The sequence below is a fragment of the Lagenorhynchus albirostris genome, chromosome 13, assembly GCF_949774975.1.
Source record: "Lagenorhynchus albirostris chromosome 13, mLagAlb1.1, whole genome shotgun sequence".
Taxonomy (NCBI): Eukaryota; Metazoa; Chordata; class Mammalia; order Artiodactyla; family Delphinidae; genus Lagenorhynchus; species Lagenorhynchus albirostris.
Window position 1 is genome coordinate 67,402,396 of NC_083107.1, and position 25,004 is coordinate 67,427,399.

The 25,004-nt window shown below is 51.7% G+C and overlaps 1 protein-coding gene and 1 long non-coding RNA gene across 6 annotated transcripts in view; both read right to left on the bottom strand.

Annotated features, from left to right (window-relative positions):
• LOC132531788 (uncharacterized) overlaps window positions 1-4,716 on the bottom strand; it is a 38,943-nt gene extending 34,227 nt beyond the window's left edge. For both annotated transcript variants that reach the window (XR_009544226.1, XR_009544225.1), the window contains exon 1: window positions 4,630-4,716. This is a non-coding gene — a long non-coding RNA (uncharacterized LOC132531788). The remainder of the gene's footprint in view (window positions 1-4,629) is intronic.
• A 3,360-nt stretch (window positions 4,717-8,076) lies between these two features.
• FOSL2 (FOS like 2, AP-1 transcription factor subunit) overlaps window positions 8,077-25,004 on the bottom strand; it is a 29,252-nt gene continuing 12,324 nt past the window's right edge. For 2 of the 4 annotated variants that reach the window (XM_060169775.1, XM_060169774.1), the window contains 3 exons: window positions 17,741-17,992; window positions 13,198-13,305; window positions 8,077-10,742 (listed from right to left, as the gene is read on the bottom strand). In XM_060169775.1, coding sequence (XP_060025758.1) covers window positions 10,221-10,742; window positions 13,198-13,305; window positions 17,741-17,992 — 882 coding nt within the window. In that variant the 3' untranslated portion in view covers window positions 8,077-10,220. Of the gene's footprint in view, window positions 10,743-13,197; window positions 13,306-17,740; window positions 17,993-21,165; window positions 21,235-23,457; window positions 24,452-25,004 lie in introns of those variants that run through there. The other 2 variants (XM_060169773.1, XM_060169772.1) reach the window with 2 other exon arrangements.

Genomic DNA, 25,004 nt, shown 5'->3' on the forward strand with positions numbered 1-25,004 from the left:
TATCGCTAAGGCTCTATTTAAGATTACATTTCTCAGACTCCCTTGCAGCTAGCTCTGACCGTGGGAGTAACTTCTAGCTAATAACGTATAAATAGAAGTGTCATAAGGTTTTTCAGGAAACTCTCTGTAAGAGGGAAGGAGTTGAAATAAAAGAGGGGGAGGAGAAGCCTCTCTCCCATTCCACCATACTGCTTCTGGGAAAGCAAATATGATGGCTAGAGTTTGGTAGAACACGGATCATGGAAATTAGGGCCATATCTTGGGAATGGACAGGAAAGAAAAGCTAGAGGATTTTGGCCCCTGACAACTTCATGAAACCACCAGACCAGCCCTCAAGCTCTGGCTCCAGACTTTTATAGGAGAGACTAAAGCTCTGTGTGTTCAAGGTTCTGTTTATTTGGGTTTTCTGTCACCGGCAGCTGAATGTAATACTAATGGATATATCTCTACCACAAGCTTTGAGTGGGAGACTTACATAATCAATTTAGTGGTTGGGCCCCAGAACCTGCAGACTGTGAACACACAAAATGTTGGCGCTATGGCTGCAGAATGGGGATTGGAGGTGACATCCCAGGTGAAGGATGACAGGGGTTTGTACGAGGATGGTGATGGTAGGGTTGGATAGCACATTCAGATCTGAAGCATATTTAGGAAGTGAGACAGGAGTTGGTGGTGGTGAGGGAGAGATGAGAGTCAAGGGCAGGAAGAGGGAAGCCAAAGAAAATGGCATTGCAAGGAAGGAGCGGTGAGCAGAGCCAGCTGCCGTGCCGTGGTCAAGGAAGATGCGGGCTGAGATATATCTGTAGGATTTGGTCACAAGGAAGTAGTCTCAGGGCAGTGGAGGTGGAAGCAGACTTGAGTGGGTTGAGGAAAGAGTGGGAGGTGAAGAAGTGGGCCCAGCGAGTAAAGATAACTCCTGCGAGGCTGAAATAGGGATGGAGTCAAGGGAGGGCTCTTATCCTTTTTAAGATGGGCAAGACTGGACCTCATTTAATGGGAAGAGCCCTTAGAGAGGCAGAGGTCAACGACATAATAAGAAGAGGTATAAGCTGCTTGAGGAAGGTCCCTGAGAAGAAGGTGGGAGGAATGAGGCTTGGGGAGCAGGAGGGACCCTTCTCTGTTAAAGCAGGCAAAGGAGGGCAGGCAGGAGACACGCTGTCTCTCTCCCGAGCTGTGGGCAGAGCCCCTGGCCTCCCTGCTCCCCGCTCCCATCTCCCCATCTTGCACATCTGCTGCCTCAATATTCCTAGTGTGTGACGGAAGCCATGTCCATACCCGCCGGGCCCCTGCCTACAGCTCCCAATACCTCAAAACAAAATTCTCATTTCTGCTTACATTTGGGGTCTCAGCTTAAATGCCACTAGTTCTGGGAAGCCCCACAGATTAGGGAAAGTCCGAGTGATAACTGCACACATGACAGCTTATGTGTCTTCTTTGAGATGCCCAGTGAACTTGTAATTACTTGATCGTACTCCCATTAGACGATGGCAGGGGTGTGCGTGTATGTGTGTGTGTGTGTGTGCGCGCACGCATGTGGGTGCTTCCTTATCACCTCTATCTCCCCGGCACAGAGGACAGGGCCTGGCACACACAGGCACTACATTGGGCTGAATGACTGACTGATGAGAAGATTCAAGCCTGTCATTGAGGCTCTCGAGATCTCAGGTTCAATTTCCAGCATCCCTTAAACCTGCCTATGCTCCAGATGTTGGGGACTACTTCCTGGTCTCCAAAGCTGTCCCACGCTTTCCTCCCGCACTGGGTCTTTGCTCAGACTGTTCCCTGTGCCAGGAATGCCTGCTCTCCACTCTGTCCTGTACAGACTCCGCTTCTCCTCCCAGCCCAGGGCCTCTTCCGCTGCGAATCTTCTCTGAAACCCTCACCTGCCACAGGCTTAGCCACTTAACATCTTCCACTGTGAATGTCTGTTTTCCCTGTCCCTTCACTCCCATCAGATCGTAACCTCCTTGAGGGAAGCTTCTAGTTCATAATTAATTGTTATTTCAAATGAAAAATTTGACTGTGAGGCAAAGAGACACCTTATATAACACTTGGGTAAATAGAGTCCTAGACAACTGTGTCCCCAGTGGTGGCTTTAGAGTGTCATGCACGTAGTAGGGACACAAAAATATTTTTGAATGAATATTTTCTCCCTCATACCTGCAAGACTATGATGGTGACAGTCTCCATCTGCACATTAATTTTTTAAATTAATTTAAATGTGGTTCTCCTATGTTTACAACACAGAAAAGGTGCCTGTTTTCATCCGGGAACAAAGTCTGTCTTTTCAGATTTATTCCGTCTTTACTTGAGAAACAAAGGCATGTCTTATAGAGCAGATCAAGGTGGTGACTGTCTTTGCCAGTGTACCAGATCCACCACTGCATAAGGGAAAAGGAATTTCTCCTGGAGCTGATCATTTCCAACATGTTCAGCAACATTTCTGAACAAGACCACCAGTGTAAAGGATATGAAATCTACAAAGCACTAAAGTAAGGAGGAAACTGCATCACTATTCATAGCTATTATTTTCCATGCTAATGTTTCATGATTGTTTTTTAGTTCAGAAAATAGAGTCATTGGGATTCTCAAAAATACTACCTAAATTGAAATCCATAGAGACAGAAAGCACACTGGTGGTTGCCAGGGACTGGAGGCAGGGGGGATGGGGAGCGACTGCGTAATGGGTCAGGGTTTCCTTTAGGAGTGATGAAAATGTTTTGGAACTAGATAGAAGTGGTAGTTGCACAACATTGTAAAGGTCCCAAATGCCACTGAATTGTTCACTTTAACATGGTTACTTTTATGTTATGTGAGTTTCACCTTTGGGTCAGGCCTCCAAAGGGTCCTCAGAGACATTCAGCTGAGCACCGTGACAAACCAGTTGAATGTGTGTATTTTGGTTTGTTACTCCGTTGGCTGAGTCCTTAACAAGGACTTGTTAAGGTGTTTCGTTTGATTAAGGACTTTCTAGTTCCAGAGGTGGAGCCTGAAGCAGGTTTTATTTTTTCCTTTAAACCAGGGGAACCTCCCAGAGACAACAACTCGCAGACTGTGGATGGCACCCCAGACGCTTCTCTGGGCCATTTGTCCGTCAGGGCCCAGTGGGGAGGAAGGAGGACGATCCTGCCCCAAAGAGCAGAGTCACAGGCTACAGTTTCTCTCCACTCCAGGCAGGTCCCGCAAAGGTGAAGGCTGGTTGCAACGAATGGCGGGTGGACTTGTCCTGACAGCTCACAGCTTCTCAGGAAGCCGTCCTTTTGTTGTCGCGTCACGGGGGGAACAGACTCCGTCAGAGAGAACAAGGGCAGGTGCTAGAGCTGCATCCTGGATCAAGTGCCAGGCTGGTGGGGACGGGCGGGGCGGCCGTCAGCCCTCCTCAGTGGGGCCTGCTGTGTGCAGGCCTGGCAGGGCCCCGGACCAGCGGCGGGGGCTGGGCTGACCACATACCAGTACCCGTCCATCTTTTAAAGACGCAGGACCCAAAGGGAAATCACACCCTTTCATTTCAAACATGGCCTGGGAGCCCAGAGCCCAGTGGCTGTGCTATAATCAAGTTGCATCAGTCAACTTTATAACCAAGTCTCCTTTTTCTTTTCAGCACTTCATACCTTCTCCTATGCCTTCACATACGTGTCTCATTCAGTAACCCAAGAGACAAACACTGCTGACGGCCTTGGAAAATAGCAGCTCCAGGAGAAATTCCTTTTCCCTTATTCAGCGGCAGTCCAGTAAACAAAGAAAGCCCAGTGACAAAGTTGTGTTCACTTGGGAAACTCTAGGTCCAGCAAAAGGGGATAGTCCCGGGAGTCGCTCACCAAGTCGTCTTTCCCGAGGGAGAGAACCCCGCTTAATCTTTAGAACTCCAACTGTGTTGGATATGTAATCAATAGAGTTTACCATCAACCCAGGTCGCTGAACCAGTGACCAGTTCAAGACAGCCTAGACTCAGCAGGAATTGCAAATTCCCCAGCAGACCCTGTTAGAGCCCAGTGGAGGTGGCCCCTTATTGTTTTTCTCAATAAAAGACTAAAAAGCTGTCTGCATGTTTTGAAGGCATCGACGGCCACCCGAAGAAACAGGACTGCTTATGACTCCATCTAATAAGCGCCTGGCAACCATCAGCCTCTCTAATTGCCATGTGAGTGAAGAGGTGGGAATTTTAACAAACAAAGTCGATTTCGAAGTGTTACTGGAAGATGAAAAATGTCACAGAAGCGCCTAGCCACGAGAGGCGAGCAGAGACGCCTGCTTCTCTCAGGACAGCATAATCCCGAAAGCCGACGGAAGCCGACACGAACCCTCCCAGCACCTGCCTCCTCGACACTCACAAAGAGACACGTCAGTTGCTCAGGAAACTACAGGTACCACGGAGACACCCCAGACCCTTTCCTTGTTGTCTACTCAGGCAGAAGAGGCGGCTTGGAGGCCCGGTGCCGAGAGTTCTGAGTGCCCCGTTCCCTTATATTCCAGGCCCTCTCGAAAGGGAAAGGAGATAGGGGAATCCTTCCCACGCGGGTGCTCTCACAGTATTATTGTTACCCTCCCCCTCTACAGAGAGGAAACTAAGGCTCAGAGAGGTTACGAGCAGTGGGGGCAGGCCTAGGATTCAGGGCCCCTGTGACTCACAGTCCAGTGCTCTTGGGTCCTCCAGGAAACGAGGCCTACACCCTGGGCTCATCTTACGCAGATTAGGAGCAAGTGGCGTCATCTCAGGGCCTGACTCTCAGCTGGGGCCAACCATCGCGAGAGCTAACTAATGACAGGTGTGCCTCCCTACTGTTTATATTAAAGGGAACGAGCGCCCAGAATAGATGCTCCCCCATTTACCCCGGGGTTTCCTGGTCTGCAGGGCAATGGGATCTGGCTGACACTTCTCAGTGTTCCACACCCAACAAACCGGCTCTATTCAAAAAGGAAGTCCAGAGATGTGATCACCCCACTTATCTGCACACCTTGGTTGCTTCCAGAGGCCTTTCCTGTGCGTGACCTCACGTGACCACCTGGACCATCTGAGCGATACCTTAAATTGGTTTTTTGAAGATTCTTGAGTTTCCAGCAACCTTGTTGAAATATAATCCAAAGTACCCCCAGGAAGGGACAGCACTGTGAACCATTAGTGGTTTGCACTTGGCAGCCAGCTGAGAATCAGGCCCTGAGAAGTGGGAAAAAGGACTGGGAGGGTTTGGAGAGGGTCAAGAAGAGAAAGAAGCAAGAGAGAGAGGCAGGGAAGGTCTAAGCCCCTCCCAGCAGCTCACCTCCCAGTTTTGCAGAAAGAGGTTCCCGGGGAGCCATTCCTTGCTTCCCCACTCCCACCAGAGAGACCAACTCTGCCCACGGGGCCAAAGGTAGAAAAGTCTAGAAGAAAAAAGGAGACGTGACAGGAGAGATGGGAAGAAAACACAGAATAAACCAACCATCAGAGGCTCTTCAATCTTAATTCATTTTATTCTACAAAATGCTACTCAATTGAAAGTGGAGAAGCTAACCAAAAAAAAAAAAAAAAAAAAGAAAAAAAGTTGTAATATGTTCTCTCTTCCATAGCAGCAAGCTTTTTCTAACAAGCTTTCTTTAGTGCAAATACTGTAGGCTTGTATTACAGTAAAGTAACAAAACAGAACAACAACAACAAAACACCACCAGAGATGCTTTAGAGCAGAGCTACTCCTCAATTTTCAAAAGTATACAAAGATTTCTGAGCTCACAGTCCTGCCTGGAGAGGCCTATTTAGCAGCCTTTCCAATGGGACCATTCCACCAATACTTAAAAAAAGAAAGAAAACAAGGTGTTCAGAAAGATAAATTCCCCATCAAGCTGTAGGAATCTTGTACAACTTTTTTTTGCCTCCAGGATCTTATAGCAGTCTTTACGCCACATCATCAACATACCTCAAATACAGATGCACAAAGCTTATGATTGTCTACTATATCCAAAATACTATATATACATCTCTCACTGCAGAAAAGACACCCTGATACCTATTCTTTATACAAAGGTGAAGATTTCCTTCCTCAATATCAAGTAACCACAAACTAAAAGAAATGGAATAAACTTTTAATCATACAGAGAAAATAATTTTTTGAGGAACAGGGCAGGTTCTCTTACAATGTAGACTTCTTGGTGACCCCTGTCCCTAGAGGAATGACAGTCCATCTTTCAAAACAGACCTTTTTTTATACAGTTTATACAGCACAAGTCACAAATCATTTTAGAAACAAAAGAAGTATCATTAGCCTAAATTTTTAAAAAAATTATAAAGAAGAAAGAGAGGGAGAGAGGAACTGAGCATTTTAATGCTATCTGTTTCTATTCAGGCTTGGTACAACACAAAGATGTAAACATTTAAAATAAATAATAAAATAAATGTCAATTTCTTCTCCCCCTCCCCTTCCCACGCCCCGCTCAAAATTTGACCCAGCTCCTCCTGAACATGTCAGCGTTAGAAAATTAAAACCCTTTTTGATGTATGACCAAAATACTAGAAGCATGAAAAGATGTCAAATAGGTAGTGGGGTGACTGGGTTTCCTTTTTAAAAGGTGCAGGAGGACATGGGCACACTTAGAAATGTACACACGAACACACACACACACACACACACACACACACACACACACACGACCTGTCAATAAATAGTGAGATGCTGGCTTTTAAGATGAATGCCAAGAAGACTCAACAAGCAGAAAATAGCAAGACCCCTTTACTTAAGTTTTTAAAAGAAAGTTACACACACCACGTATCCTATTGGTCCACAAATTCTATAAAACTCAGGTCAACCATCTGAAGAGTGCAAAGGAGCACATCCCAGGGAAAACAAGTTTAGAGGTGGAAGGATATTGTAGGGGATGGGTCTTTGAGAACAAACCTCGGACTGAAGGCAATCTTGCCTCGGATCTTTGGAGAAAGACCTTCTCACCTCCAAGTGTTTTTGTTTATTCATTACTTGTGGGCTTTTAATAAGGGAAGTCCTCATGGCTCAGTCTCACCCTAAAGAAGGTATATATATATATATATATAAGTGCCTAACACATCGTCTGGCACATAGTAGGTGTTATTCTTTTCCTTCTCAAAGAGGCCACGTGGATGTCTCATCAGAGGAGGAAATCAACCTGAAAGTTACAAGATGAGACCGCAAGAAGCACTGGTGGTCCATCAGGGAAATGGGAGAAAAGTCCCAATGCCTGGAAGTTGAGCTCATCCTTAAAATGGAGCCATGTGGGAGCAGAGAGGAGACTCCTTTCCCCAAAACCTGAGAAAGGGAACCAGTAGCCTCTGATGGTTCTTGGCGTTGAGATGCTTGTGTTATTGGGCACAGTGAAGACACCTGGCCTGTCTCACAGGCAGAACAATGACTTCTTTCTGGAAACGTCCTCAGTGAACTCTCTGCTTTGAGTTGGCTCTGGCAATCGCCTGAACTTCACCTGGGATCTCCTCTCTTTCCTGTGTCAGCAGCTGTCCCCATCCACCCAGCCAGGAAGAGGACTATTCCCAGAGAGGCCAGCCAGGTGGCCAAGGGGACGGTGTGTTTCACACCAGCCTGTCAAGGGGTGCCTGCCCTATGCCATCCCAGAGCTGCCTGCAGCCCAACTGGAGTCCACACCAGCTGCCTCACGGCTGGGGACACAGGGGGAGCACAGGGTTCCCTGCCCGAGCACAAAGGCCTCCCCGCTGCGGCTGCTCCCTGAGGGGGAAGAGGAGGAGGCAGGCCTGGGTCTGGTGTGAACTTGGAGAACAGCCAGGAGGAAGTGACTGAGGGTACACTAGTGCGTTAGGTGTGAACATTCCGCCTTCTCCGAATAACCTCTGGCTTTGGGGAAGCCAGACTACCTCCCAGAACAAAGCTAGAGGGTCCCGAATAGAAACACGGCTCCGGAGGCCTCAAGATCCTGAGAGGCGGCTGGGCTTTTGCTTTCTGCTGGTCCCAAAGCCAACGCAGCTTGAAATCGGAACGAAAGCCAGACACTGTCTCGGGCATGTCCAGCCCGGCCCCAAGTCACATACCGGGACCTGCCTTGGGATCAGGGCTGTGCAAAGTGGGGCACAAAGGGACTTTTAGAAATAAAACACCAGAAAGCAGCTTCGTTTAAGAAATATATATATATATGCAAAAAGAAGCAAATAGCTCCCAATTGGCCACAAACACAACTTGAGATGATTAAGCCTTTCAGAGCTGAGCACACCCCAGCTCTCTTTGCCCGTCTCCTGCTACTCCTTGCTGACTTCCGCGTCCTTGATTAATCTGAAGCCAGAGAAACCCAGTGGCCCAATCTTATTAGGAGCGCCCCGCCCAGAACCTCTGGGGAACTGGGAGGGCAGCGTCACAGCCAAGGAATGTGGGAAATAACATTTTTAAAGCATTTGGGGACAAAATACTTTTTCTTTTAATCTCCTCTCTCTTCATGCCCTATCTCTCCACACGTCACTCCCAGTCACAGCAGTCTGTGTATTTTAGGCATTCGGCTGTTCCATTCTGTGTGTCTAGTGCATGGCAAGTGGATAATGGACATTAAATGCCAGCCCGCGTGCCAGGCCTGGGTACGTGAAGGGAATAGGGAACAGGGAACCATGTCACTGCTCTCTTTCTCTCTCTCTCCCCGGAGTCCAACTTTGAGTTCTAACCCCCACTGGGTTGATTTAAATAATATCTATATAATTTTAAATTATCATCCAATGATCTCTAGAGCTGAATCACAATAGCGGGGTCTCCCTCAGAGCACTAGCCCAGCAGAAGCTCATTCTGGAAGATCAACCCTGGGGAGAAAAAGGCTTTGAGGGGTGGGAGGTGGGGACCACGCTGAGCTCTGCTGAGCTGTGCTCTTGGCGAGGCTGGAGGACCCCTTCCTTGCCCCCCACCCCATGGGAAGGGAGCAGCTAGCTTGCAGCGGGAAGCAACACATCTCATCTCTGATTTCAGCAGCCCCCAAGCATGGCAGGTACGCTGCAAGCCACAGTGACAGCTCTGGGCCAGCCGCTCACAACTGGCTGATGGATCTGAGGAGCACGCTGGGGTGAGGGGCAGGGGAGTGTACAAGCAAAAGCACTAGCTCCATTAGGTAGCAGACGACCACAGGGGGTTGAACAGGCACCTGGGTGAGAGGTGAGAAGCGGGTGCTGGGGCTGCTGCGAGGCGAACCCCACTCCGACTGCCTCCCTCCTTCCTCCCCCTGCATTTCTGTCCACAGCAGAGGCGCTTTTGAGGCTTGGGGAGGGGCCAGGCCCACGCTCATTAAACCTCCGTGGGTGGCATCACCCTGAGAGGCAGGGTGGAGGAGGGCAGAGCCGGCAGGGACTTGGAGTGATTTGTGGCTCCTAGGGAGGGATGCCTCCCTGGTCCGGAGAGAAGGGTCCGGGGCAGAACGGCGAGGCAGTAATTACAGGAGACGTCCTACTCAAGACACCCATGTGGATTGTTGGCACTATTCCTGGCCCGGTAATTAGGCATTTGGCAAACCCAATCTGTGCCCCGGCTGTCTCACTCACACCCTGTCTTTTGGCCAAGCCGCTCCTCCAAAAGCCGTCTCCGAGGATGGGGAGGAAGGGTCCTCCGAGCCTCCCAGCGATGGCGGCATCTCCTCGAGAGCTCAGGGAGCCCTGCTGGTGGTTCTGGAGATGGTGGTGGACCGGGAGTGTCAGGGGAGGAAAGGTTCTGTATTGCACATTGACTGTCCCCTTCTGGACAAGTCAGCCCCAGCAGAAGAGTCACCTGCTGCCCCATCTCCAGAAATGAAGAGCTTTAATATTCAGACCACCCAGATGAAATGTCATGGCAAATTTGATAAAAACCAAGAGGAAGTGAAATTGACACTGGGGAAAGGAAGGGGCAAATAGTGGGAAGGTGAAACCAAAAGGCACTGAGCATGCTTGGTGGGGCAGAGAAAGACACCATCACTCCAGAGACATGTCGTGACAAAGGGACGGGAACGGTCCACACCAGCTTCAGGCTCTTCAGAAGCCAGAGAGATGCCCGGGTCCGCCGAACCAAGTTGTCCAACGTTTTTCAAGAAACAGGATTTGCTTTGCAAGATGAACGAGGGAGGAGGTCCCGTGACTTCCAAGAGATTGTCCAAGTCCTCCAGCGCCTCACTTCCAAATCCCACCTGGGTCTCCCCAGAACCAGGGAGCTCTCTGGCAGGGTCCCCTTCTTACCCTCGTGGCCCTGGAGTGCTGAAAGGTGCTGGTCCCTGGGAAGGAGGCAGTGACGAGGACGCCCCTGGGAGCTGGGTTACAGAGCCAGCAGAGTCGGGGAGTTCAAGGAGTCTGACGACTGGTCCCCACTGCTACTGCTTCTGCGGTGAGCCTTGGAGCAGGACTCAGAGGGCGACGCAGGCGACTCCTGCTCCAGGACGCTGGGGTAGGTGAAGACGAGGTTCGAGGTGCCTGGGGTGATGGCAGGAGTGGAGGTCACCACTATGGGGGTGTGCAGGGGCTCCTCCCCATAGAAGCCCCCAGCGATGCTGATGGGCTTGATCACGGAGCGCTGGGCCTTGTCCAGCCCCGCTGATGAGGACGAGGGGCTGTCCTCTTCCAGGGGCTCCTGCTTCACCACCACGGCGCCTACCCCTCCGCTGCCCCCACTGCGCAGGGCCTGCAGCCCGGAGGCCGGGGGTGACCGGCGCTCCTCGGGGCTGATCTTGCACACGGGCCCGTGGGCCACCAGCATGAACTCCAGCTTCTCCTTCTCCTTCTGCAGCTCGGCGATCTCCTTCTGCAGGCCCGACTTCTCCTCCTCCAGCTCCTCCGTCTCCTGCAGGGGAAGAGGGGTACGTGAGGGACGGCAGGGGCTGCACTGGGGGGTTGTCAAATCCGGCTGAGAAAGGGAAAGCCAGCCATGTGCTCAGAGGACAGACCATGAAGGCAGCAAGCTCACAGCCCACCTGCACGTTTAAGGTTTCCTTTTGTTTCCAAAGCTCCAGACTGAGAGAAGAGGAAAGTCAGGTTGGAGGAAGGGTGAATTAACGATCGTAGCTGTCATGATCGAGCACTTACTCTGTGCCAGGCACTGTGTTAAGCATTTCACAGGCATTATCTCATTCAGCCTAGCGGTTTCTTGAAGCAGGTATCAGCAACCTGCAGGTATCAGTTTGCAGATGAAACTGAGTTTCCAAGAGGTTTAATCATTTGCCCGATGCCACAGAGCAAGCAGGTAGGGTAGCCCAGATTTGACCCCAATGTAGCTGACTCCAGAGTCCACATGCTACTACGCTCTTCTGCCTTGGTGCCAGGACCGCCCCCCGGTACGCCTGAGGGGTGAGTAATAGTGAGATCCGGTGGGGGAAGGGGGCACAGCATGCAGCTCCACCCCTCTCTCCTCGTGCCTCCTCAGCCCCATCCCGCTCGCCGTGGACACATGGACACTAAATTCTAAGCTGCGTGGCAGTGCAGATTTCTGTCTGCGCACACAAGCCCAGGACAGTGCCCGGCTTATAGGAAGATCTCAATGCATCCCGTCTGGATCTTCACCGTCCCTCTTCCCTTTTTTGCTCTAAGTAGAAAGCATATGTTTCAGGACTCACAGAAGCCCGGGAGAACATTCAGTTCAGCCCCCGAGCTTTAACAGATGAGACCCCTGCCAGCCTGAGCGGGCACGTGAGGCTGGCATGGACCTCAGCCCTTCCTTTCACACAAAGCCAGAGAAGCAACAGATGCACATGCAGGGGGTCGTTATGGAATACGGAAAGGCACGTGTCACCAGCCTCTTCCCCACTTTTCCCGAACACAGATTCCTGTTTGAGAACGAGATGACATGGGCCAGAGCTTCGCTAAGCAGCCGAGTACAGCACATTCCGAAGTGAAAAAAAGTTTCCATCTGTCTCAAGGGTCTGACGAATGTCATGAGCTTATGAGAGGCTTCCTGTGGAGGATGTGGCTCAGGGCCTGGGTGGCTGGGTCGTAGGTGGGGAGGCGCGGGGGAGTTGGGTGTGAGGCTTCTAGGGAGGTGGGGGGAAAGCTGAGGGGCCTCAGGGGGGCAGGCTCTTCTGGGGCTGGTGGCAGAAGCACCTGGGGGAGACCCAGGGGGCATGGCTCCTTGCAAGGTCAGTGGTAGGGAGGGCTCTGCTGGGGGAGTCTCCCCGGGGAGTGCTGAGCACTCATGGATCCGCCTCGCGTGACATCGGAGCACCGCCACTCCTCCTCCCCGCCTCTAACGCCGCCACGGGGCACCACTACAGGCACCGCGCGATTCACGCCATACACGTTCAAGACCCACGAGCGAGGGCTCCAGGATGGACAAAGGGAAGCAGAAGCCGGTGAATGGTAACTGGGAGGATTAAATAAAGTAATAGGACGTGCAAGGCAATGATCTCCAAAGCACCATCCTGGCTGGTCGTTGCAAGGATTGCCGACGGAGTCTCCCTCATCTCCTCACTTTGAACACATTCCACCCAGGAGAGTCAGTCCTGGCTTTGGGCTTCCCCCACACGGCATACGGCCCATCCTGGAGGGCGGGGCTCTGGAGGGAGTTATGTGACGTTGGTCAGGTCAAGCTTTTGAGAGGGAGGGGTAGGGCCACGGGCCCCCAGGTGTGGGCAGTTAGGCAGCAGGGGAGAATGACTCACAAAGGCAGAAGGAGGTACCAAGGTGACAGCTTCAGGCTCAGGGCAGAGGCAGGGAACCCTCCCAGCCACGAAGGATATGAGAAAACCCCAAGACAGTACAACTCAGCTGCACGTGACCGATCTCCATGAGACCTAGAGAGCGTCACGACCCCTGCAGGGGTGAAGGAGCCCAGAGAGCAGTTCCCCACAATGCTCGCCCGCCCAAACTAGATGGCTGAAGCTAGGCCGGGCCACTCCTGCTGGTGGCAGGCACCCTGGGAAGAGGAGCCCCAGAGGAGGCAGGTCTGGGCTTGCCTTGGCTCCTGGGCTCGCCAATGCCAACACCCTCTGCCATCCCTCACCCAGGAGCCCCAGCAGGTCTCAGTGCAGGGATTGCACAGGTGCTGAATGAGAAAGGGTACCAGGCCCAAGAAGCCTGTCCAATTCTCTCTGGGCCCAGGCTGGTGCTAAAGGCCAGCTCCCTCTCCCCAGCCCTCTCCTTTAATCAGGGCAGTGCTGACCCATGTGCTAAAAGGAAGCAATGTTTCTGTCTGCACTGACTCACATGTCAGCCACTAGGGGCAAGGAGGAGGGGGGGGCCGGGAGCCCTGGGGTCCCTGCTCTGGCCCGCCCAGAAATGCGCCCGCCCCACGCAGAGCTCCTCACCGCCTGCAGCTTCTCGGTCAGCTCCCGGCGGCGGTTCCGGCACTTGGCCGCGGCCAGCTTGTTCCTCTCCCTCCGGATTCGACGCTTCTCCTCCTCTTCCGGGGACAGCTAGAGGCCAAGGTCAAGGATCACGGTTAGGCTCGGATAAATGGCTCACCACCTTTTCGGCTTTTAACTGCATTTGAAGTAGGGGAAGAAGCCCTTCTGGAACTGGGGAGGGGAGGGCCGAAGGCAAGAGGAGCGCGGCTCAGAGGCCCAGAACACGCGGCTCACTGCTGTGTGGACGCCTGGGAGGGCGCTTAGAGCTGAACCCCCCCTGGAAGGTGATGTCGCGTGTTTGAAGGGAGAACAGGGTAGCCATGGGTCAGGGACTCACCAGCCCAAGCATGATGGCAGCACGTGTCAGGCCAGCCCCGACTCAGTGCCAAGGCCCGAGAGAACGGGCTGGGACTGCTTCCCGCAGAGTCCCCTCGTGCCAGGCCCGCCCCACCCACTTACGCAGCTTCCTCCACTCTCCGCCTAATTACTCCTCCCCATAACCCTGCCTGCTCTGCGAGCCTCATTATCTCCACGTGATTAAGTAGCTGGGCCCAGAGTAGGAAGCACCCAGGGGGGCATGTTCTGTTGCCAGAGGGAGGGCCACCCCACTCCCAAGCCCCTCTGCCAGGCCTCGAGTGCTGGCTGCTCACACTTCAACCCCGAGGACTCACCCGTGAGCCTGGCACAGTGCCGGCCTGGATGGGACCAGCGAAAGGAGGAGGGGCCCTGAGGCAGGTTAAACCCTGCTGCCCACCACATCCACTCATTCAGCCAATGAGCCCTTCTGCACGCCAGGCACAGTGTGAGGGCTTAGAGGTTTGTCAACAGACCAAGTGAACACAAATCCCCCCGCAGCTCCTCACACTGAGGTTGGTTAGGGGCCCGCGGCTCAGGCCAGAGGGCAAGAACTCTGCCCCCACCATCGGGGCTGACACTCTGCTTACACAGAGCCCTCCTTCCAGAGGAGGGCCACCAGCCCCTCGCAGAGGTGATGTGAGGAGATGGCTGGGGGCCAAGGCAGAAAGCAGTTCAAAAGGACAGACCACCCCTTCAGGGATCAGACTGACGGCACCCCTACAAGATGCCAAGTACAGTACTTGGGGCTTAGAAGATTCTGGGGGAATAAGACCTGAGTCCTACCCTCAAGGGATACATGGGGAAAGGGCCAAAGCCACTTTTGGAGGGGCTAAGAGAGAAGCCGCCCCACTGACGGATGCTGCCTGGACCACCAGCCATCCTGTGAGGGAGGGAGCCACTGCCCAGGCTGGGCCCAGGCCAGAGTCCCCAGGACGCTCCCTGCAGCCTTGAAGGTGTGTGGCTGTGACGTCCTGAACAGGACACAGCATCACTGCAGCAGCCTCCAGGAGGTGCGCACTGACCTGAGCCCATCCAGCCAGTAGCATCTCTGTTAGTCCTCAGGCCTCTTCCAGAGACCCAGTCTTGGAGTCCACGCTGGAGTCCCGGTTCTACTTCCCTCCTTAGGCCCCTCCTCTGCCTAGGAACCCAAAGAGCCGTTGGCTCCACGGTCTCCCTTCTGAGAGGCGTCAGGCAGCTGGGAGCCAAACGCAGGTGTGGCACTTCTGGGTGGACTTGGACAGATTACTGACCCTTCTGAGCCTCAGAGCCCCATTTGTAAAATGGGGTTAATAGGACCTGCCCTGCCTTCCACAACGTTTCTGCAATGATCAGATGAGATGCAGTGTGAGAGTCCTCTCTAAACTAGAAAGTGCTAGAAAGAAGAAGATGCAATTCAGAGGTCTCCTCTCTGATGCCTTTTCTGCACTCACTGAGCAGCAAATCAATTGGGGACCCAGAGTCCACAGATTCAGGCACCCTGTTCTCTGTGGAGACCAGCTGAGGTCACAAGGCCACTTGGCCAAGGCCCTGAATACTGGCTACTCCTAACCCTGTCTCAACCTGAGTCCAAGAGGGTAACCCTGCTGCAGTCGTGGGTTCAGGGCTCAGCACTGAAAGGCTCCCAGGGTTCCCCTTGAGGCCCAGCTAGCCCCCCTCCTCCTTCACTGATGAGGGGCAGAAAAGATGGAGAGCTGGTCCTGGTCCACTTTGGCCTCCGTTCCCCCTTGGCTGCTTCTGGACAAATTCTGACCTCCCAATTGCCCTAGAAGCCTCGCCCCTATGTGGTGAGGTGTGGGGCAACTTGTGGGAGCTCTAGGCTTAGGAAGTGTTCAGGGGTGGTGACAACACGGTTACAACTTGAGTGTGTCAGCACCACCACATACCCATCCACAAGCCACACACACCCGCCCCTCCCCGCCACGGCTGGCCTCAGAGGGAGCCTCTGGGGCAGGTTACGGAGGAGGGCAGTGAGGCACCAGGCCAGCCCCTGGTAACAGGTTCCTCCCCCTGGGGGAGGCTGGGAAGGCGGAAGTGAGCCTCTGAGAAAAGACCCTCAGGCTAGGAACCCAAAGAGCCAAGGTTCTAGGATGCCGCCACCTAGGCTTCCTCCAAGCTGCCAGACGATTATCTGAACTCCTAACTGACATGGGATAAAACACTTCTGGCTCTCTCTCTCTCTCTCAAAAAAGGAAGGAAATTCTCCAAATTGTCTTAGGGCACGTCTAGGTGGTGCGGTAGGAAAACCACAGGGCTGAAGGTCAAAAGAGGTGGATTCCAGTCCTGGCTCTGCCACTAACTCACTGTGTGAGCCTGGACAAGGCCCTTCTTTCTGGGCCTCAGTTTCCTCATCTGTAAAATAGGTGCAGAGGGAAAATTATTGAATTTTCTATAATTATTGAAAATTATAGAAAAGCTGGTCTCCAAAGTCTCTTCCAGATATAAACTTCTAGATTTGGTGTGAGCCAGGTCCAGAAAAGGATGAAGAGTATTCAGCACATCTTGCTTTGTTGTCCTGCTAACCCAAGAGTCCCTCCCAAGCCTGGCTCTTACTCAGGGGTCCCTTACATACAGGGAGAATCCAAATCGTCAGTGGCTACAAAGCTTAGCACCCTGGGCTTCCTGAAGGAGGCACATTTATAGAGGACCTTAGGATCACTGCTACTGCAATATTTATAACTACAGGTATGGAAAGCAGCAGTGAGGGGGATACTGGCCATTTGCCCCAGCAGCAGACAGCACCCGGGAGCTGTGTCTGTTACTGTCTATTACACACACCCCTCCAAGTTGCCCCTGCACAGGGCCCTGCCACTAATAGAACCAACCAACATGTAATGGATACAAGGCCCAGCTTTTTCCTCAGAGGAACGGGGCTCCTGTGAAAGCTTCCGGTTCCTCAGAGCAGTGACCCTTGTGATTCTAAGTGTCCTGGGGACTAGTGGCACTGGATCTGCAATTATCCACTGGGCACCACGTTTGAAAGGTCCTTGGATTGGAACAAGGAGTGGAGGTGGACAGTGGTTGAAATGGGGAGGGGTTCCAAAGCTGTAACTGAAGTAATTCTTCAAGCTAACATTTCATTTGAAAAAGGGATTCTACTGCCAAAGTATCTCCCTTCCCTGGACTTGTGGTGGCATGGTGCTGGAGAAAGAGCACCGCACAGGGGTCCAGGGGCCTGGTTCTAGGCCACGCTTCCCCACTCACTTGCCAAGTAGCCCCAGGTAGCTGTGTCCAGGCCTTGGCTGTGTCATCTGTGAAGGGGGACAGATGGGGCTCTTGGAAGGCTCATTCCCTCCTTTCTGGAATTATGCATGACTCTGATTTCTCTTTTGGGAAGCAGGGGGCCATCGCTGCCCTGGTAATCTGTTAATACAGACAATGGGCCTTTTGAGTGTTGGGTAGATGCTACCTAGAGAGCAGAGGCCCCACCCTTTGCTGGCGTCTCTCTCAGCCATGTTGACTCCTGCTCAAAGCTGAGCCCCTTGAGGAAAAAAAAGGCTGATGATATCTGACCACCTCCCCCCCCAGCCCCGGGAGCTCAAGCAGCTGAGCAGACTCCAAAGACCCCAGCGTCCCTCCACTTCCGGAATGTGCATCCCAGGCACTTGAAACGGGGTCCTGCCTTGAGTTGGAGGCCTGAACCATGGAGGGAGAATGGAAGTAGTGTGGGCAGTACTGGTCTAGAAGGGGCGGGGGCCTTTAGGACTGCTGGGTATCTACCAGATACTGGGAGACAGTTAAGGACTCCCCAGAAAGCTCCCAGCCAGGGTTCACTGGCTGCTTGTCCTGTGGCCCCTGTACCAAGTTATCAGAGAATGATACTGCTATAGGCAGGGCCTAAGTCCTGCCCATGTGCTGACGCCTCACCACTCACTGTGCTTTCCCACCATGATCTCATTCGGCTGGAAGCAAGTCCTGGCCAGCAAGACCCTATCTCCATTTTGCAGCTGAGGAAACTAAGACACAGATTCTAAGGGACACAGGCGAAATGCCTGACTCTCAGGTCTCTAGCTCTGCCTCCACTGGTCCTGAGCTCCTTCATCTCCCCAGCGCTCCCGGAACGTCGACCCTGCTCCCTGCCAGTCTTCAGAGAAACACTGCGTTATAAGGCCTGGAAAGCCACGAATGCGGCTCCTGATAGGAACTGTACCTGTTCATCTCTCCTCCTGCGGCCCACAGTGGTGCCAATGGTCTTGATCACGCCGGGTCTTGGGAGGGCCATGTGCCCAGGGACAGAGGCCAGGCCCGGCAGGGGGCTATAGGGGTGCGAACGGGGGTACGGGTTGGACATGGAGGTGATCACCGTGGGCTGCACCATCCACTGCAGGTCCTGGCTGGTCGTGATGGCGTTGATGGTGGGGATGAAGGCGCTGCCTGAGCCAGGCATATCTACCCGGAATTTCTGAAATGAGGAGAAAAGTAGGATTGAGCCAATAAATACTGCAGAACAGGACAAGCAGAGCCAGGAGGCCAAAACTGGCAGAAAGTAAAGTCAGAGCCTGGGAAGCCAAGGTCAAGACACTGGGTGGACTTCCTGCACATCCAAGAATCAAGGGGATCTTAACTATTCCTGGGACCCCCATGTCAGATCTGCTCCCTGACTGAGGTCCTGGAAACTCCATCCCCAACTGGCTCAGCGAGGATGTGGTCATATCTCCAATGGCTTCTAGGATACATGTGGTCCCTAGCAGCTCACACTCAGCAGGTCCTCTCTGAAGCCCTCCAGGCCAGCTAGGCCCCCATTTGCAAGAGAGCAGGCCTCCCACCCGGGGCCTCCTGAACTTCTGGGTCACTTGCCATTATTCCCGAGGGTACCAGCTTAGGATCCCTTGAGGAGATTTGCCGACCATCTGCTTTGCAGCAACGAGGATCACCAGGAAGGTTGTTATGTCTGCTTTCGTTACTTTCCAAACAGGTTCATGATGGGGTTGTGGCCCCATCAGGGTGAGACCAGGTCCATGAACAGATATCCTCTGACTCATGAGACTGAAAGTGGTAGCGTCTGCTGCCAGACTTCCCCTTGCTGTCCTTGTCCTCCTTGACCTTCACCCCCATCTTGCTTGGGGCAGACACACTGTGTCTCTCTTTATCTATCTACATATCTATCTATCTGTGCTCACAGGCGTGTCTGTGTGAAACTTTGCTGCTAGCTCTGAGTTTTCTCCCTGTCACTTAATTTATGCCCAGACCACGTTGCAGAGCTCTGTGGAACATGCTGCAGGAAGCATTCTATTTAAAATATAAGATGATGACAGAGTACAAAAGCTAAAATGGGCCATGCTCCTCAGCAGCTGGGCTTGACCTTCCTTCAGGGCAGCTACTAGAAAGCGAGAAGGAGGGAGAAGGGAAAGATCCCCTACTTCCAGATTTTCGGGAGAAAGCTCCCCTCCTGAAACCCTCAGCCTCGGATAATTCGTTTCCACAAAAAGGTTCTGCACATCCTTTCTTCCCTAACTTGGTGGATGAAATATTGACAACAATAATAACTAACACTTACTGAGCACTTATTAAATGACAGGCACCATGGTAGTGTTTGACCTAGATTGTCCCATTAATTTTCCCTCTGAGGTAAGAACTACCATTATCTCCATTTTAGAGGCAGAAATTCAGGCTTAGAGAGATTAAGTAACTTATCCAAGGCCACGTTCTAATAAGCAGTGGGGTCAGGATTCAAACCCAGTTCAGCCTGACAAAGAGGCTAGGTCTCTCAAATACAGTGCAACACAAGCTTCTGTAGCATTGTTTTTTCCTGCCTCAAAATCCAGCCCCAAGTGCTGGTATCCATCCCCACTGCCCTCGGACAGAGCATCAGGGTCATCCCCACCAAGGGTCCCTATAGACCTTCCCTCACCCAGGACTCCCCACAGGTCTGGTTGACCCCAGATGAAATCCCACTGCCATTAGCATGGATGCTATAGCACCTCCCCTATATTGGCCCAATCAGACCAACCAGGATTAGAAGTGTCAGCAGCAACGGCAGCTGCTACCACCATGGGCTTTGCCCCTGGTGACGACAGCCGGGTTGCTTTGTGTAAATACTTCACTGCAGCTGAGGGAGCTGTGGACCCTTCGCTGTGGACCCTTCCTTGCTCACTCCCCTGCCAGCTGCCTGACCCTAGTCTGGGTAGTGGAATGTGCCTGTCTCACCTCCCAGACTTCCCTGGGGCCCCAGGTCAGGGGCATTCAGTGAAGAGAGTGACCCAGTGCAATGAATTCTGGGATTCTGTGAAGTTACCAGTGCAATGGATTCTGGGAGTCTGTGAGGAGAGCTGCCCAGTGCAATGGATTCTGGGATTCTATGAAGTTACCAGTGCAATGGATTCTGGGAGTCCATGAGGAGAGCTGCCCAGTGCAGTGGATTCTGGGATTCTGTGAAGTTACCAGCGCAGTGGATTCTGGGAGTCCGTGAGGAGAACTGCCCAGTGCAGTGGATTCTGGGATTCTGTGAAGCTACCAGCGCAATGGATTCTGGGAGTCCGTGAGGAGAGCTGCCCAGTGCAATGAATGGATTCTGAGTCACCTCCCAAGGCAAAGACAACTGGACTTTTTATCCGGAGCTCACTGAAAAGTAATAGGTGTATCTGGGTATGTGTGTGTGAAGGAGGGCAGGATGCAGTGAACACGGAAGGATACAAGTGGGAAATGATCTTCAAGGAGGAAAAACAGACAACCAGGGCTGGCTGTGAGGAGGCAGGGCAGTGAGAACACGTGAGCGGCTGAGTTTGTGCAGAAGCACTAAAACCCAGGCAGCTATGTTTCTCTTGCGCTGCTGGATTGGGAGGGAGAATGGGGAGTAGTCTGAGTCAGGAGGCCTGGATCTGAGGCCCTGGTGGATCACTGAGGACCCGGTTTCCCTGTCTGGAAAGGGGAGTAGTAACACCAAACTCACTGCACTATCATGAGGATTAAATAAGAAGCTGCTTGTAGTCACGGGCTCTAACAGCACACCAGCGGCTCTCAACCCCGGCTGCACGTTAGAATATTCGAGGAGCTTTTTAAGAACACCAATGCCGCAGCCAGCCTCACCATTACAGGTCTAAATGCATTGCTTTGGGGTGGGGTTCTGATAAGGTGCTTTAAAAAAATGACTGAGGAGGTTCTAATGTGCAGCCAGGGTTGAGAAACGCTGCTCCAAAGAAGCGAAAGGTGGCGTCATCGTCATCACGACCACCGTCGCCACCATCACCATCCTCAACATGCATCGTCCCTGGAAGTGTCTGTGCACTTACAGTGCAAAAGGGGTGGCCCCAGGGAGAATGCCAGCTTCTCATTCCTGGGAAGCACCCAACATTTTTATTGTTTCTCTTCCCAAGTCCGTCCTGGGTTTGAAAGACACCCGAGGCATCCAGCAGGATGGTTTAATGTGACCTTCCACTTCTGTGGGGGAACTGTCAGCTTTCCTTTCAGGAAAGCACCCAAGAAATTCATTCCTCCTTCCAAAAAAACAAACAAAAGGGCTCCCATTTCAGGCTGGGAGAGGGAAGCCAAAAAGCTGAAGCAAAGCTGAGAGACTAAGATCCCTTAGGACTCAGTGGCTGACTCCCAGCCCCTCTTGGGGCCCTCCGGTCCACTCACTCTGTGATGGCAGGTCCACGGAAGGCCGTGCCCAGCCATCAGCCAGACTCCTTGCAGCAATGGCTTGGTCTAGACAAAACAAGACAGCAATAAAAACAAGGCAGTAGGTAATGACTGCCTCTGAATGCATGTACAACTTGTTTCAGAGGGAGGTAAAGCCATCTGGAGAACACACTGGCTCTAAACTGCAAGGAAAACACGTCCTAGCCCCTGAGGGGACGGGGGCTGTGATAAAGAAGGCTTTTGTCTGCAGGTGGAGGCTCTCTGAGACACACACAAGTTTAAGTGAGATCTGACAGATGTGTCTTGTCTCAACTCCAAAGGTATTTTTCAGAAAGCGACACTGGGGTTGGAGAGGAGAGGAGGGCCTAGGAGTCTGTGAAGCCAGAAGTTAGCCTGGCATTCTTCTCTGACAACAGACCCAAGAATTAGTCAAATGTCATGCTGGGGAGAAATCACAGCTCTCTACGAACGGGTTAACACTGGACAGAAACCAAGATGGGGTCTCCCAGCTGCGGGCATTAGGGTGGTTTGATCCCTGATGCAGCACCAGGTGTGTGCTGGGAGTGGGGGGCTACAGGAGGGAACCCAGGACCCTCACTTGACTCCCCTGGGGCTCTCCAGCCCCCCGGAAGCTCCTCCTATAGGGACCGAATCGAAGATGCTGGATGGCTGTGTGGTATTCCAGCCTGGCAGAGCCTCCAAATGCTTCCTTTCACTGTGTCATCCTGTTGACTTCTGGGTGGGCAAGAATGCCTATAAAAGGACAAACTGCCCCCCACCCCCACCGACCTCCTAGAGCATCTTGGCAAACTTCCGCTGTCAAAGGCCAGATAGTAAATATTTTAGACTCTGGGGGCCATGAGGTCTCTGTTGCAGCTACTCAGCTCGGCCACACTAGCGTGAGTGCAGCCACAGACGAGATGTAAACTAACGGGCGTGCCTGTGCTCTCTTAAGCCCTATTTACAAAACTACTCGGACCATAGTTTGGCAGCCTCTGTCCTAGAGGATCATTCTCATCTCTCATGCTCAGGTTCGTGGAAAAAGAATAAAGAGAGGAAGTGAGAAAGCAAAAAATCACAACTATTCTTCTAACCCAGGGAGTGAAGGGATGGACTCTCACTAGACAGGTTGAATCTCCAGAACCTGAAGCCCAAGTTTGAGCCCTTACAAGCCTTGCTGCAGGTCTTTGGGCAGCAGAACCTCCTTATCCTGAAGCATCCTGAATTTAAGGGAGCTGCGGGGCCGCTCAGCAAGTACGTGTGTCCTCCCACTGCCTATGAGAAAGACAGCTCAGAACACAGGGCCCCTAGGGCCACCCAACTTCATCAGGTCAGACAGGTCCCTGTAGCCCAGCAGTTGCTAATTTGGGAAAATGACCTTTCTGAACTCTGCAGGGCCTTGGATTCAGAAATAAGGGTCACAACCACGGCCTTCTGCAGAAAGGTCCAGGAAGTAGGGTTTGGGTTCCTATTTTCTGCAGACGTGGATGGGGCAGGGCTTATCCCAGAAACTCCTGGGCTGGGCAGAAATGGCATTTGAGATGGAAGTCAGAGTTGGTGTGTTGGGCCCATCACCTCAGCCAGGTATTTCTCCATCAGATTGATTCTTGACTGGGCCACAAAGCACTCGAGCCATGAACCCCATGAATACCTGTGACCTGCCTCAGCAGGCAGAAATGATTATGCACATCTGGGAAGAGACTGCGTTCTTTCTCTTAAGAACCCCTTTTTTTAGTTTTCCAGCACAGGAAAAGGAAAATTCCAACATCCCAGGAGACTGGCTTGGGGAAGAGGAGAAGGCAGGGCAAATGCTGCTTCAAATGCCCCAGAATAACCCTGCTGAGGTCCAGTTTGACTCAAATGCTCTGTATTTTTACCTAACGTGGGGTGTTCTCCAAAGCCTTCTATATGTAATTCAACCAATTTTCACAGATTCTGCAGTGGACATCACTTTGACCTCTGACCTTTCGTTCCTCTCTGAGGAAAGCCACTTAGCTCACCATGGAAATGGTCCTAATAACTCGTGATTTCCCCAAATTTTACAAACACTATCTCAGGTGACCTGCCTCCTGTCAGGTTCACTTGAAAGAATCATGCTATCTTTCTTCACCTAACTGCCAGGGTGAAGCACAGCAAAGAAGAAAAGAAAAAAGCAAGGAAAATAAGGCGATCAACACAGAGTTTCCACCAGGTTCCCCAGTGTCTTTCCTCCCAGGGCCCTTCTGGACAGAAATTCCACTCCAAAGCATGAGAGGACTCTCTCCACCATTCTGTGGATCCCTTTTGTACCTCCACCAATCCTGGGACAGCTCTGCACTCCACGGGAAGGGGATGCCATCTCATCTTCTCTACAACCACAGCAGGTGAGCGTGGCCAAGTCACTGCCACGTGACAGGGTGCGAGACAGCAGCGGGCAAGAGGAGTCTTACACCTTCCCTCTCCAGCCCAGTGAGTCCAAGAGGGACAGAGTTACCGAATGGAGTTTGGAACAGATATATTTGCCTCAATCAGGGCAGCTGCCGTCATTTTGAAATGCTGTGGCCATCAAAAGATACCACATACAACATAGATGAGACACATCCATAAAACACGAATTCTTTTTCTTTCTTTCAACAAACAGACCAGAAAGTTAGCCTCCCGAATTCTCAAAACCTTTGCTCCTGTATAACAGAGTGGGGAAATCTAAGGTAGAGGTGGCAAAGGTGCCTGCTTTTGATGTGCCTTGTCTTGGTGACTGCTGTCCCAGGAAGACTCCGGAGATGAAGACCAACAGGATTCGGGGTCACACCCTGCTTTGGACCCAGACAGATCACCCAGACCTCATACATCACACTTGGTTCTTTATATGTCAGATCTTTTGATAACTTCCAAATATCAAATTCACCCTCAAAAGACAAAGATATGTTAGGAGGGAGGGTTTTCAAAAGAATTTGCTGAAGGCAGTCCCAAAGAGGGATGTTGTAAAACCTTTCTGAATCTAATAGCCACAGCATTCAAATAAGTATTTAGTCTTCTCAAGGAACAACAATGAAGGGGACAACAGTGATTTGGGTGCATAAGTTCGGGTGCGTTTGTAATAAGACAGAAAAGAAAAAAACAAAGCCTCCTAACTTTACACTCACCTTGCATAACGAGGCAGGCAGAAATAAAGTAATGGAAATGCACTCAGGAGTTTGGATAGGAAAATTCAACTGCCACTCAGACAATACGTGACTGCGGTTTCACCCCATTCACTTTGATGAAACAGTGACACTGACTTCCACCATCAAGAATCAGCGGAACAGACAAATTCCTGGGATAACATTTCGTTTGATCCTAATCTACAACATCTGTGAGATCAAGGCAAAAAAAAAAAAGAAAAAGGCACCAGACCCTTAATATACACCTCCCACCTTCCCACCAATTCTGAAGACCACCTCCCCAAATAAAATTCCCAATGTCCTAATACAAACAATATCAAGAAAACAAGCCTTGGGAATTTGAAGACATTGTGCTGACAGATGTCAAAATAGGGAAAGAAAAAAAGCACTCCCTTTTCAACTACGTTTTATTCAGAACAAAAAAAAAATCAGAAAAGAAACTGCATTTCAAAGTCAAGCAGCTCCTAGTGAACCACTGTTAAATATACGGCATTTATTTGTCCTGGATTAAAAAGAAAAAAATCCTAAGAATTCCGAAAACTCACCAGGTTAACACTCTCTGGGGCTGGAAAAATACATTCCCCAGATAGTTCTTCTAAGAATGTCCCGTAGGGGGCACTAGAGAGGTATGATTGGGGCTGACTTGGGAACCACAGTCATTTCTGGTAAAAGTTCTTTGATGTGAGGAATGTCCCA